General features: G+C 51.7%; 1 protein-coding gene across 2 annotated transcripts in view; it reads right to left on the reverse strand.

The window, feature by feature from the left end:
• LGR6 (leucine rich repeat containing G protein-coupled receptor 6) overlaps nucleotides 1–13876 on the reverse strand; it is a 150903-nt gene that overhangs the window by 25960 nt on the left and 111067 nt on the right. For both annotated transcript variants that reach the window (XM_042015971.1, XM_042015970.1), the window contains 2 exons: nucleotides 1647–1715; nucleotides 130–201 (listed from right to left, as the gene is read on the reverse strand). In XM_042015971.1, coding sequence (XP_041871905.1) covers nucleotides 130–201; nucleotides 1647–1715 — 141 coding nt within the window. The remainder of the gene's footprint in view (nucleotides 1–129; nucleotides 202–1646; nucleotides 1716–13876) is intronic.

Raw genomic sequence — 13876 nt, forward strand, 5'->3', positions numbered from 1 at the left:
TCCTGGCACAGGGACAGCAAATATCAGATTGTTGTTGTGACCACTGTCAGAAATCCCAACCCAAGGCATCAGGAAACGTCCCTTTCTGGGTAATATAAAGATGTAGGAAACATTATTTAATTTTCTTACATTGTTTGGAGGAGGGGATTCCCAACAAATGCGTTCTCTGGAATAGCTTTGATGTTGTTGTTATGAAAACCGCTGTTGGGAGAAACAAATATCTTGATATTAATTAACTTAACCTTCTTTCCTCATCACTTTTAAAGCCAGAGACCCTTCAAAATACACATCAAATAGGAGATGTAGGCTCCTTCCCAGGTGCAGCATCATCCCAGCAGGTGAACAAGGTCTGTGGTTTGGCAGGACAAAATCTGCTGCATTTACTCTGTGGGTGCTCCATATGTGACTCCACCGACCCCACCAAGGATACAAGGACTTAAGGTTTAGCACCTCACAGGTTGGGAAACAGAAACAAGCCAAATGCAAAATTTTCTACCCTCCAGGAACTACGGTTTTTATGGATGGTCTCCATTACAGCTCCACAGCTGCCAACCAGAGCGCGCCAGGAATTATCGTCCCAGGAGACTTTAAAGGATTTGTAGGTGTAGCTGGGATATTTTTGCTTAAGCTTGAGAAAATTTCTATTCAGAAAATTTTTCCAGGAGAAGAGAGCTCTGTGGCCACAGTCTGACCTCCTGCACAGCAAAGGCAACCACAGGTTCCTGTGGCTGGACTAGGACCAGGCTCTGGGTGATGCCCAGGTTGTTTATCCCAGAGGAGTCTGAGTGGGTGATTAGTTGATGACTGTTTGGAATTTGCCTCTTCTTTAGTAACAGGTATTTCAAAAGCCATCTCAAAGGGGATTAAGGCTCTTATTCTCATTTTGAAGGTGAGAGTAATGATGATATCTGAGCTGGACAGAGAAATCTCATGAGAATTCTTCCAGTAAAGAAAAAACTAGTGTCAGATTTTTACTCCAAGGCTCCCAGAAACATGACAGCAGCTGCTTTTGTCCCACCCCAGCCTGGCACCAGTGTGACACAAGAACTGTGGATCCACATCAACTGACCCCACCCTGGGGCTTCTACCTTTGTGGGTGATAAGTGGGATGGTTTCTTATTTTTAGTGTCTCCCAGGCTGACCAGTTAGAGGAAGGAGAGCTATCTACTAAAATGGTCACAAACTTTGCTAATTCCCTATTATAAATTTATCCTAAGGGAGATCAAACAGTTTCTGCACATGAGAGGCGGTGGCACAGGGCCTGCAGAAACAATGGCCTCACAAGAACACGGGTAAGCCCAGGTTGTGGTCCCAAGCTGGGGAATGGACATCAGAATTAGCCAGAGAACAGATGAGTTTGAGCCCCTTGGATGCCACAGGAGACTGAAGAACTGGAGGAGGAACCTGCTCCAAGGCTGACAGGGACTCCCAGTCCCCTCCACCAGCCATGGTGTAGAGGCTGATGGGGAGGTGGTCAGAGCTGATGGAAATCGAGGAGATAAACTGCTTTGATGCAGTGGAGAGGGCTGGGAAGGAAAAGAAAGGCTTGGATTGAGTGCTTTCCTCAAGTCAGAGCACACGCGATGCTTTATTGGTCACTCTCCCACAGAAAGTGGTTTTGTAAAGGAATAAATGGAAAATCTCACAGCTCCTGCAGTCGGCCCAGCGTCCTGATAGCCCCGGGGAATTCCAGCAGCTCGTTGTAGTTCAGATCCCTGAAAGACAGAGAAGGGAAAAACATTCATTAATGTTTCTGCAGGAACTCAACCATGTGTATCCATGCTCTGAAGCCACGGAAACTTGGTCGCTAACATGGGAGACAGGTTTTTCCTACCAGGCTGATCCAGCCACTGCCTGGAAACACAATCAAACACGTTCCTGCAACACTGTCAGGTGAGAACCAGTCCAAGCCATGGCTGCTGCCATGGGACTCCTCCTTGCCAAGTGCCCCATGCCCAGCCCATCTCCTGAGGGCCCTGGCCCCTTCTCTCAGGAGCTCACCCCCGGGGCTTTGGCTCTGAGTAATTTTTCTTGCCTTTCCAAAATGGGATTCTTTGAAGGACAAGAAACACGAACAATGTCAGTTGTGTGGGTCTCATGAAGGGCTTCTCCGGGCCCCCTCACCCTGTGGTGCAGAGGGGATCAGGGGACCATTCCTTCAGTGTTTGTCCTGGGCATGCTGGGTCTCCCTGCCACGGGGACATGCTGTGACTGGGAGCAGTGGGAAGAGGAGTCTGCAGGAAGACTCCTGGTGGTTGGGGTCAACCCCACATTGGAATCTGTAAGCCAAAGCTGGAAGTGATATGCAAGGAGTACTGACAGTGTTGAGCATTAAGTCTAATTTGCTGTGGAGTAAAACAAATAAAATATGCTATGTTGGTTGTAGTGACAGGTGTAGAGCTTACCCACCCTGACTTGGCAACTGAAAGAGACATCTGAGTGTGAATGAAATCTCAGGAGTTGTGTTTGTTCTCCAAGGAGGGGCTTAACCTCTGGAAAAGGGTTTATTTGACCAATGGGGCCCTGCTGGCAACCTGGGAGGAGCAGCCCTCCAGAGGCACCAATCCTGCTGCTGGCTGGAGGGTGCCCATGGAGACTGGCTGGGCTTTGGGTGTGCAGCACTTCTCTAGCATGCCCAACATTCTCCTTGGAAGGCAATTTTGGCTGTCACAGTAACATTTGATCCTATCCTGGCCATCCGACTTTCCAATTCACTGAAGTCTGAAAACCGTGCGACTGCTTCCTACCTGCATGACACTCACCAAGTTTTAAGTGGTAGATACTTTGGAACATGATTACTGGCTCCTGGAGATTACTGTATAATTACACTTAATGAACCTCAAAGTAATTACCATGTAACCTGGATTGTGGTTTATGGAACAGAAATAACTGAGCATTTACACAGCAATGAGCTGCTGCCCAATTACCCTGTAATTCTCATCCTCTGGGCTCAGGCATGGTCATTACGTTATGATCTCTCTTGGCCCCTTTGTCTCTTACATCTTCCCTCACTACCAGTGCCCCTGCTTGGGAACGACTCTGTGGCCCCACCTCAGCTTTGCCCTGAAGGTGTTTACATGGGAAATCAACCCAGACAGTCTCTCCAAATTGGTCCTTCCAGGACTTCCGACTTATATGATTTATGTGTTAGGGAATGCTTATCATGGAATTACAAGATAGGGCACAAACCGAAAAGAAAAATATGGGATGAGGTTGTCGTGGGCGGATTTTGTCTTGTGTAGCTCTGACAAGGTCCACACCTTGTTGCTGGATTCCCCAAGAAGCCCAGGTGCTGTGGCAGGTCCTGTTTTGGCAGGGTTTGTCCCCGGACGCCGAGGGCACTTTTCCTTCCTCCAGTTACACAGGGATGTGGATGCTGGTGCTATGTGTAGGGATTTGAGCAAATCCCCTGCTCCTGTAGGACCCAGAAAGGGTTCATGTTGTCTAATAGTTGGCAGTGCTGGCAATCAGCAGGGAAGGAGCACAGGGCTGGTGGTGAGGCCGTGAGCTCTGCCTGCCCAGTGTCCACCCTGCAGTGTGGTGGCAGGGCCCCAGCACACCTGAAGCTGCTGTGCCTGTCCCAGGGCCCAGGAGTGGAACAGGAGCGATGTGTCCCCTCTTCACGCCACCTCACATCTGTTAGACAGGAGAGCTCTGCCTCTCCCTGCACTCGCTCTGTCACACTCTGTCCTTATCTGGCTCCACGCACGTCACTGGTTTTCCTCAGTCTTCTCCGCTTGAGCCCAAATTGATCTGTTCAAGAATAAATAGCCCAACACATGACTGCTCATAGCTTCACTCTTTGCTTGTGGCTCCCTATCAGCTGCTTGGATGCTCTTGGCCAGTGTCTGTAGATGGCACCTGCCAGGATCCATCGGGGCCTGGCTGAGGGCTCTCATTGCTCAGCTTGGTTATCAGGACTGTTAATGACACATCCCTTCTCTGCTGCTCAGGGACATACGGGAGTGGATTTCCCAAGGGAACAAGCAACAGGAAGTGCAGGCAGGACCCCACTGGGCATTTTCAAAGCATTGGGCAAATCTGATTAACCTCCAGATCACTGCACTGGTTGAAATCAGAGGCATTAGCAGCCTAAGTCGACTGACAGCCCAAATAATGCACATAAGGTGCATAATACCTTTAAAAATTTCACCCTGCAGTGACTCCCTGAAGTGAGAGGGAGATTCCACAGGGAGCAGGAAGCAGGAGATATCTGCCTGTGCCACCTCCCTCTCCTGCCCCACAAACTGGGGCTGGGAAGAACCTGTGTGATGCCAAGGGACAGTCCCTGGAGAAGAGGCACTGTAAGCCCCAGCCCCTGGTGACATTCAGCCCATCACTGCTGTGTCACTGGGGAGGCTTCTTGTGATGGCACAGGGCTGTTCCTCCCCAGTGACACCTGACATGTCTGTGAGCTGCCGACAGATGGAAAACATTGTCCAACAGAGAGGAGGCTTAGCTCACCTGTGATTCACTAACACGACAAGGGACCTTAGATCTGCAACCAGTATTATTTCCAAGGAATAATTCACTGTGCTGTAATATTTGCTCCTGTCTCTAAAAATGTGTTTCCTTTCCAGCCTGCATCTCTTCCAGGCAGGCTGCTCTTTCATCAGCAGATGAAGGTTCTGTTTGTACCTCTGCATGTGTGCAAGTATGTACAAGACCAGCTCTTCCTGAGCGAACACACACCGTTCCCAGCCCTGGCAGCATCCCGGGGCCTCCCTCCCCTGTGCACTTGACAGATACAAAGAGCATTCATTGTGTTCCCGCTGGGTAAAAGCCCATCTTGGAATGCTGGCAGACACTGGGCTTGTTGGAAAGTGGAAATGCAACCAGGTGTAGTCATGCTGCTCCATCCCAGCTGCCAGCAACCCTGCTCTATGCAGAGGAGACAATGTGCCTGTGCTCGCTCCTGCCCGTGCTTCCTGGGTTTTGGGGAGGTGAGCCTCCCTCCTGGAAAACAACCCAGCTGTTCTGGGGAACAGGTCCCTGAGTGCTGCTTGTGGGTGGCTGCTCTGGATCGTGTGCTGCTCTCACTGCCCTGACTTGTCTCCAGCGCTGCTCCTGGCCAAGCTCTGCCCAGTTCATGGGGTCCAGCTGGCTGGAGGGGGCTGGAAGAAACCAGCACTCAGGATGGTCCTCAGGTGTCATCTCTTCCCTGCACTCTTCCCAAAGCTCAGACCCAAACCATGATGTGAGAAAAAATTCCCTGTCCCTTGTCCTTCTTTCACAGAACTGGAATTGGGCTCTGGTCCAAGCAATGACCCAGAAGCAGCATTCAACCCCCGCCGTGGTGTTCCTGTCAGTGGGGAAGTTTCTGTTCATTTAGTGAAATTCAGTCCTCAGGTCTTTGCACAGGTGCTAGCAGGGCTCCATCTGTCCCAGACATCTCCTCTCTGCCTGCTCTCCCATGGGGAATTTGGCCCAGCCCATGTGCCCCATGGTGGGTCTCCGGAGCTTCTTCCCCGGCACAGGGTCAAGGCAGATTGGAAGGACTCACGGCTCAGTGGCTCAGGGATGATTTTGCTTTTCGATTCCAGTGGCCACAAAATTTCCTCCACTGGGCACGTCAGTGAACTGCCCATCATTCACAAACCCCCTCCAGGAGCTGGTGGATGTAGGAAATGGAGGTGCCGTAGCAAACACCTTGAAGGGTCCCCTTCCTCTCCCTGCCTCATCTGAGGTACTCGGGCAATGCTTTGCATCCCCAGCTCCACACTCTGACACTTTCCCACTGCTTCCAGATTTGGGATGATGCAGGGAAAGCTGCAAAAAGCCACTTCACTCTTCCCACTGTACTGCTGTGGCACAGGCTGGGATGGCCCAGGAGGCCTCTTGGCCCAAGGAAGCTGGACCTGGCAGTGCTGTCCCAGCTCTGGGGTCTGACCCAAGGCTTTGTGTGCTACATGTGGGGTTTCCTGGCTGTGGAGTGCTGTCCTTTTTGGCACAACGCAGATCAACGGCAGCGTTACTTGGTGGAAGGATGGCAACACACCATGGCCATGCCTATGCCAAACAATAGGAGGCCTCATAAAAAAGAAACTAGAAATAAAGAGCATGGCATAAGGGAGTTTTTCCCATTATCAAGGGCTATTGAAAGTGAAATCAGTCAGGCAAGAGGTTCAGAACTGATGTGCAAGAGCAGTGACTATGAATAATCCCTTTCCTCAGCTGGGCTCAAAGTTACCAGCTCTAGCATGACAGTGGAATGGCAAGAGGAGCCTTGTCTGTTCTTCTACTTGAAATGAAAGCCTCTGAAAGGTCACCCCGTCTGCCCAAGACACAGTGAACTGGCTGACTTTCCATTGTTGCTGTTGCTAGAGGGAGCCTATAGCTTCATATTTGGAAGACCTTAACCAACCCTGTTTATTTAGAAATAAAAGTAAGTTGACATCAAAGGCCCAGTTATTTTGGGCTTTAACTGCCAGGGTGATTTGAAGCTGACAGCAAGCAGCCTGGAACTATTAATATCTTCAGTTGTGCCAAAAGGAGAGAAGGAGAGGAAAGAGTCTCAGGTCAATTTTCTGCCTGTTAGGGACTATTAGTGGTTCCACACAGGAAGCCAAAAAAAATAAAATTATATAGTACTATAAATTCTTCCATAAGCCACAAAACACCACAAATTTGCAGCTAATAAACCTGAAGATGAAGTGAGATTAGAAGCTGTAGATGGGACATTTGCTGACTATTTCAGTCCCAGTGGAGTTGGAGATGTTACCACGGTGCCTGGAGGGGACTTTGTGCAGCCTCCTCTGAGGACCTGCATTTCCACCTGTCCTGTGCTGGCACCTCATCAAGCTGCCAGTAAATGTAATTACTGCCTCTGCTAGTTGTGCTGGTTACTGTGGGCAAATCAAGCACTGGAAATGATTTAATTGGTAGTCTGGAAGCCCAAGGGGGCCATGGGGACCATGTAGTTTGACCTCTTGCCCAGCACTGGCCGGACAGCTTTACCCAGGCTCCATACGTCCAGTCATGGCTTGTGGCTGAGCTGCCAGATGAGTTCAAATATGAAAAGCAATTGCACAATCAGGTGCCGTAATTTATGGAATCACAGATTCACTAAGGTTGGAAAAGCCAAGATCATTGAGTCCAACCATTAACCCCACACTAAACCATGTCCCTAAGCATCCTGAGTGTTTTTGGAATGCTTCCAGCACCTTCTGTTGTGTAGCATCAGCCCACACCCCGCTGTCCTGGCAGTGGCAAGCAGTGAGTGTGAGCCCCAGCTCAGCCTGGGGCATGAGAAGCTGCCAGTGCCTCTACCAAGTGAGAGGAGGGAAGGGGGATGTGGAAGGACACGGAGCACTTCTCTGGTTCCAGACCATGTGTCCATCCCCTAAAGGAAGACACCTGAGCCACACCTGAGAGCAAGAGGGGGATGTTCACATGAACCAGAGAGAGAAATGACCCACCATGGGATCCATCTGCTAGGGTCAGTGTTTTCATTGGGAAATTAATCATGTCCTAGAAACCCCCTTTTTTTTGTAAGTTATAAGAAGCCACGCTATGATGGAACTTGAGGGAGTGCATGTGTGTCCCAAAGGAACAGAGATGGGCTGCCTACTGTGGGAAGGTTGTCAGATACGTAGGGTACATAATTCCTGCCAGGAGCAAGCAGCAATCTCTGAAAGGGGATTCATTCTGACAGCCTGGCCTGGAAATGTCTCAGCCTCTCCCTGACACGGTGCTGCAGCACTTCACCAGGTTTCGGTGGCACTGGTGGACCATTGCTGGCATGGGGGGACTGTCTTGGGTTGTGCCTTGTACCCCTGCAGCCACTAATCCCTCCCAGTACAGCTCTGATCTCCACTGCAAATCCCAGCAGTGTCCAGTGTGTGGCTGTTCCACCCGGGACTCCTGGCTGTTCTCTAAGGCAATGGATCAATGTTTGATGTGTTTAACACTGCCCTTCACATTCAGACACAAAGGTGCTGACCGAGGACACACAGAAACATCCACAGAGCTGATGGCTCAGGAGGAGGCTGCTCTTTGCCAGGCTGGAGAGGAAGGCAAGGCTCGAGGAAGCCTGGTCTAGAGCAGAGCATTCCCCAACTGCAGGAAAGAAGCTGGGGATTTCTACCTGCTCCCCGAGGTGCACAAATGGCTGGGGATCAGCCCCTGGAGCTCTGCTGCTGGTAGGAGGGAGCATGGGATGGAGGCAGAGCTTCTGTGCATCAGCACATCCGTGGTGAAAACGTGCCCCCAGCTGCCTCTGCTGCCGTTCTGCTGCCTGCAAGGGTCGCTCCTCCTTTGCACGGGCATCAATTCACACTCACACACCTTGGGAGGCAGAGGCACGGGCACCTGCTCCAGGAAAGGCTCTGGAAACAGGGAAAGGCTTTGGGCAAATGGGAGCCCGAAGAGCCAGAGGGGCCTGAGGACCTCTGATGGGTCACAGCATGTCTGAGGACCCAGAGGTTGGAGCTTGGAGAGCCTCAGTGGTGTTGGTCATTGCAAGATCAGCGGTGGGGGAAGCCAGGCTGGAGAACTGGCCAGATGCAAGAGGGGGGTGTGAGGATTTGGTGGGCAAAGGGAGAACAGGCAGAGTCCTGCGATGGAGATGAGCCTTACAGTGGAGCCATGGAAAAGTGCAGTGGCCCCAGAAGTACCTTTTCACCTGAACCGCATTCACTTCCTCTCTTTTTTTCTTTATAAACCTGCAAAATGTCATGTCTGACTGGGGTTGTGTTCTGCCAAAGCTCAGCCTGGTTACAAGGTACCGACTGGTTCAGAGCCAAGCTGCACCAGGGAGGGCACATTCCAGGCCCCTGCAGCAAACTGGGAGCAGGGCCCAAGGAGACACAGGGTCTGATCTCTGTGCTCCTGGTCAGTGCCAGGTGCATTTGCCAGTTCAGTTTGACAGGTGACTTTCTCTGTTTGGAAAAGTCACTTTCCACTTACACAATGATCAGAGCAGACAATGAACTTCTTAGCTCTGTTCTGGGACCAGGAACAGGGACCCATGCAACCAGGGCCCTCAGCTGTGTCCCTCTTTCCAAAAAGCCGCATCCCCTTCCTTTCTCCATCCCCTCAATCTGGGTACCTAAGCCTCTCCTGAAGTCCCCTCTGGCAGGGCAGGTTGGGATCGTACAGTCAAGCTAATGAGCTGGGGACCCACGGTGACCCTGCAGGGCTGGAGCATCAGGATGCTGAGGAAGCAGCTCAGTGCAGCAAACAGGGCATCCCTGAGGGGTCAAATCCATCAGCTGCTCTGGGAATTGCACAGATTTGGGATTAGCATCAAGAAACTGCACAAAAGGCTTCAAATTAAACATGCTGATGGAGAAAAATCCACTAGAGGAGCAAGGTAGAATTTTGGCAGACAGTTTTCCAGGAGAACAGCAGAGCCTGCCTGGCCATGAAAGTGTTAAACAACCCTGGCATGAGCTGTACTGGAGATATTTCCCATTTCCTTCTTCCTGCCTTCATTGCCCAAGGTGCACTTTATATTAATTTTCTTTCTTTTTTTTTTCTCCTATAGAAAATCCAACTCTCCAGAGGAGTTGGTAGGTTCCAGCTCTGCTCTGCATTTACAGACTCCACTAATTACCCGAATAATGGGACGGGTGCTGTGGTAAGGGCATTTCCTGTGAGGCAAGGTTAGGCAGATAAAATGCCTGAAGCCAGAGGGTTTTGGATTCAGTCGTTCTGGGAGATGTTTTTAATTTATTAGTGCTATTTTTAAAAAATAAATTAAAAGGTTTTTAAATGAATGGAGATTTGCTCTTTCCAAGTGATTTATCTCCTTTGTCTGATAGGCGGAGGAGCTGGCAGGGATGTGGATGGGGAGGGAGAATCCAGGGAGAGAGGAAACAACGGGGTCATCTCAGGTGGAGGGGATGGGCGAGGCCTGCATGGCCTCTCTGAACTGGTTCCTCATCACGTCCGTGTCAGAGATGGGCTGGAGATTTCCCAGAGGAGCAGCGCTTCTGGGGCTGATTGTTGCTATTTTGGCTGTAGCCAGCAGGCCTCCAGCATTTTGAGCCGGTCCTGGGGAGCAGCCGCTCCTTTCCCAGCCCTGCCTGTGCCCCGGGAGCCACCTTGGCCCTGCTGGGGGCTGGGAGGGCAGGACACTGCCAGGACACGCTTTCTCTCTCTGCCAGCACCAGGGTCTGCTCCGTGTGAGTGTGCCAAGGCAGGAGGAGCCCTGGCCCCTGCCTTCGGTCCTCGCTCTGTGGGACTCGGCCGTGTCCATGACAGGCCCACTGGCAGGGCCGCAGCTCTTACTTTTGCATTTTTCCCTTTGCCTCAAGAGCTCCAGATAGAGCTCGGAGCAGCAGTTGGGGAATATGAGGTGGCTTTTGTGGTGGGAGACCCTGCACATCCCTTGCCAGAGTGCTGCTCGGCACTGCCAGCCCACCTGAGCCACACCTGAGAGCACAGACCTGCCAGAGCCGCTGCTGCTGCCCACCTACCTCGTACCAGAGGCCCCAGGGACCTGCTCTGTGTGTGTGTGTGACAGTCAGCCCCCAGGGCCACCACACCTCTCCTTGCTTGGACAAAACAGTCCTGATGGGAGGAAAAATGCTTTCCCCTTTCCTTCAAAGCAGAGATCGCATCCCAGGGGCATTTTCAATGAGTCCCTTCCACAGCTGCTTTGGTGGAAGATTTGGGAAGCTCCATGAGGAGCCTCTGTCCCCTTTCAGCTGCTCTCTGCACTTGGTCTCTGGGCTCTGTTCTGCTCTGCCGTGGGGACACCGAGGGCTGAGGCCCGCCTAATAGCAGGCAAGGTGGACATGCTGAATGATGGTCTGTGTGTGCTGGTGTTTGGAGCGAGAGTTTGGGGCCAGCTCTGAAATTCAGCTGCCATGACTCGATGCCCTCCCCATGGCGGTCTCTGAGGCCCTGCACACACACACTCGAACACCGATGGCCGCACAGGTTCAGGTCACCTTCCCCTTCCATCCCTCTGCACAGAGCACTGACCTGGAGCTTGGTCATGTTGGGGGACTTCACTCATTCCCCTTCATCCTTGATCCATGAAATGTTCATATTTCAGAGACACAGGGGGATAAATCCAGTGTTACCACAATCTACCTGATGAGGCCGAAGTTGAGCACTATGAGGTATGAGGCAATGATTCATCAGCCTTTAGAATGTGTTCAGACTGATAGCAAAGCTCAGGGACCTCAGGACACTGCTCAGCTTTCCAGGTGAAGGTGGTAAGGAGGAAACCTGCGCATGAGACCAGCCTCACTGCGGAAATTGATGTCACAGGGATCCCCTCATGAGAAGCTCTTTCCTCATACAGCAGGGGAACCTGGCCCCTGTGTTAGCACCATGCAGGCCTTTGCATGGCAGTTTTCCCTTGCTGTTCCTCTGAAACTGCAGCCACGTTGTCCCTGGCACTCTGCCCCCAGCCCTGAGCACAAGGTCTGAGTGTTCCCAAGAATCAGTCTCTGTCACTGCAGCGATGCTCCTGGCTGCAGCTGAACTGCTCCTTCCATCAGCTCTTCCATGAGCACTCCTCCTCACCAGGCTAATGACACACAAGTCTCATCAGAGAATCATGGGATGGTTTGGGTTGGAAGGGACCTTAAAGATCATCTAATTTCAAGCCCCTGCCATGGGCAGGGACACCTCCCACTAGAAGGTATCTAATCCCCCTTACCCTTCTTGCTGCATTGTTAAAGACTGAGAAATTAAGTCTAAAACAATCAGGAAATGTAGAAGTCAGGATCTTTCCATCCAAATGGCAGAAGCAGGTTACGCTGCCAGGTGTTTTACAGCACATGTTAAACATCCCAAAGGACAATGCACCATGGGCCGGGTCTGACAAGGCAAATCTGGAGCAGGGAAGTGATGTGAAGAGCAGTGTGTCTGCGGTCTCAGCTCTTGGCATGCCTTGCACCTACTTCTTGCAAAAGACGGTGCTTCTCTTGACTCTTTTTCATTTCACCTCCCCACTCCTCACTCCTCACCCTCTCAGGATTCCCTCACCCCACTGTGCCAGCCCATTTGCCAGGCCATTTGCTGTGGTCCAAACATTCACCGTGGCCACAGGCCTTTCCCTCCGGCCATGCCAATGGGTAATGGATGTCCTTCCCTTGGTATTTCAATATTATACCCTTGGCATATCGATCCCTGCTCATGGGGCAATGCTGGCTCCTCCCTGCATTTCCTGTGGGCATCCCCTGACCTTACACCTTGTGTACAGAATCGAGGCCATTACCCAAAGGGGCTACAGGAAGAATGTGTCACATCAGCATATTTACTCTCTTATTTGCTCCATGGCTTTGGGAAAGGGCTAAAAAATGCCAAACTTCTCCCACTCCGACCATCTAATGCCTGGTTTCATGGCTCAGCTTGGGGCTTCTTCCCACAGCCCTGCAGGGTTGTTCTGTGTCATCTCTCAGGCTGATGAGAACTGGAGAGGGAATCTCACTGGTTTACAGGGCTGTTTCGAAACCCCTTTGGGAATCTGGCCCAGGCTGCTCTGACTTGCTTCCTGCCTACCTGCCAGCTTTCCTTCCCAGCAAGAGAAAGCTGGGGGGGCGGCTGCTGAACAGCCAGGTCTTGCCCTGAAAGAGAAAATTTTCTTGGAGCTGCTTTATCCAGCTGCATGCTGGTGTTTGACCTGGTGGGTGCTGCACATCTGCCTGTCCCCCCATCAGTGTGGGGAACACAGAGCCGCTGTGCACTTGGCAGAGCTGACTTGTGCACAGAAGCTGCAGGTCAATGCAAGGGAAATGTGAAGTCATTCATCTGGCTTCACCTCTTTCTAGATTTGCTGCCCTCCTGAAATATCAGGGCCAAGCCTTCTCCAAGAACAAAGATGCTCCACTGGGATCTGTTTTTGCAGGAATGCTGGGACTTGGGGCAGGTGAGCAGTGTGGTTGTACTTACACAGCTCGCACGTTGCTGAGACCTGCATGGGGCAGTGGCTGCTGCTTCTCTTAGGTTTTGGCATTTAGTAAAAATAGAAGTTTTACTGTCTAGCTGAATATGAGAAGAAATATTTCCCTTAGGGAAACAGAGGTTTTTGCACCTAAAACTTCCCAGGCTCTTCTGAAAAACCTGAAACTATGTTTTCCTCTCAAATTTTACACTTCTTCAACTACTGTGCCTGGTTTATAATCAGCATCTGGCCACAAATACTCATTTTAGGAACCCTGGAGAAATTTCTGTCTTCACCAACCCTTACCATCCTGCTGCCTTCCAGGAGGTAACGCCCATGGGGTAACTGAGAGCACAGTTTGGCCTCCACAAGCCCAAGAAAATGTGCTAAGTGCTGTCAACAGAATGTAATCATAATTTGAGTTAAAGGGTAAATGTGGAGCCTGTAATCGTCTCCACATGCACAGGAGCCGAGAGGTGGTAGGTAGATGCAGGTCTAGGCTGGGACGGTGCAGCCAAAAGCTTGGCAAATTTTTGCCCCAGAGCTTGTCCAGCTTTGGTCAGCAGACAGGTGGGTGCTAAGGATCAGCATGGGGGGTGGCTCCACTTGAGGAACACACGTTGCTCAAGGATCACTGAATCGGAATGCTTGCTGGCCTGATGGTGAGAATTGGATTCTCAGGCCAGGAGGAGCAGAAGGCCTCTCTGGAGAGCACTTCTTCAGAGCGATCAGATGTGGAGGAGAGCGTGGAGAGCCTGGAGCTCTCTGCCACAGCACTGTCCTTGCTGCAGGCAGCTGTGTAGGGTGGGGCTGTGGGACACTCACGCACCAGCGTGTCCTGCACAGCCTGGACACGGGCAGAGCCCGGACACGGGCGGAGTCTGGGCACGGGCAGAGCCCGGGCACGGGCACAGTCTGGGCACGGGCAGAGCCTGGACATGGGCAGAGTCTGGACACGGGCAGAGCCTGGGCATGGGCAGAGCCCGGGCATGGGCAGAGTCTGGGCATGGGCAGAGCCCGGACATGGGCAGA

This window comes from Corvus kubaryi, unplaced genomic scaffold (assembly GCF_017639235.1).
Source record: "Corvus kubaryi isolate FWS band 111438036 unplaced genomic scaffold, C.kubaryi_AGA036_p1.0 split3-37355, whole genome shotgun sequence".
NCBI classification, from domain to species: domain Eukaryota; kingdom Metazoa; phylum Chordata; class Aves; order Passeriformes; family Corvidae; genus Corvus; species Corvus kubaryi.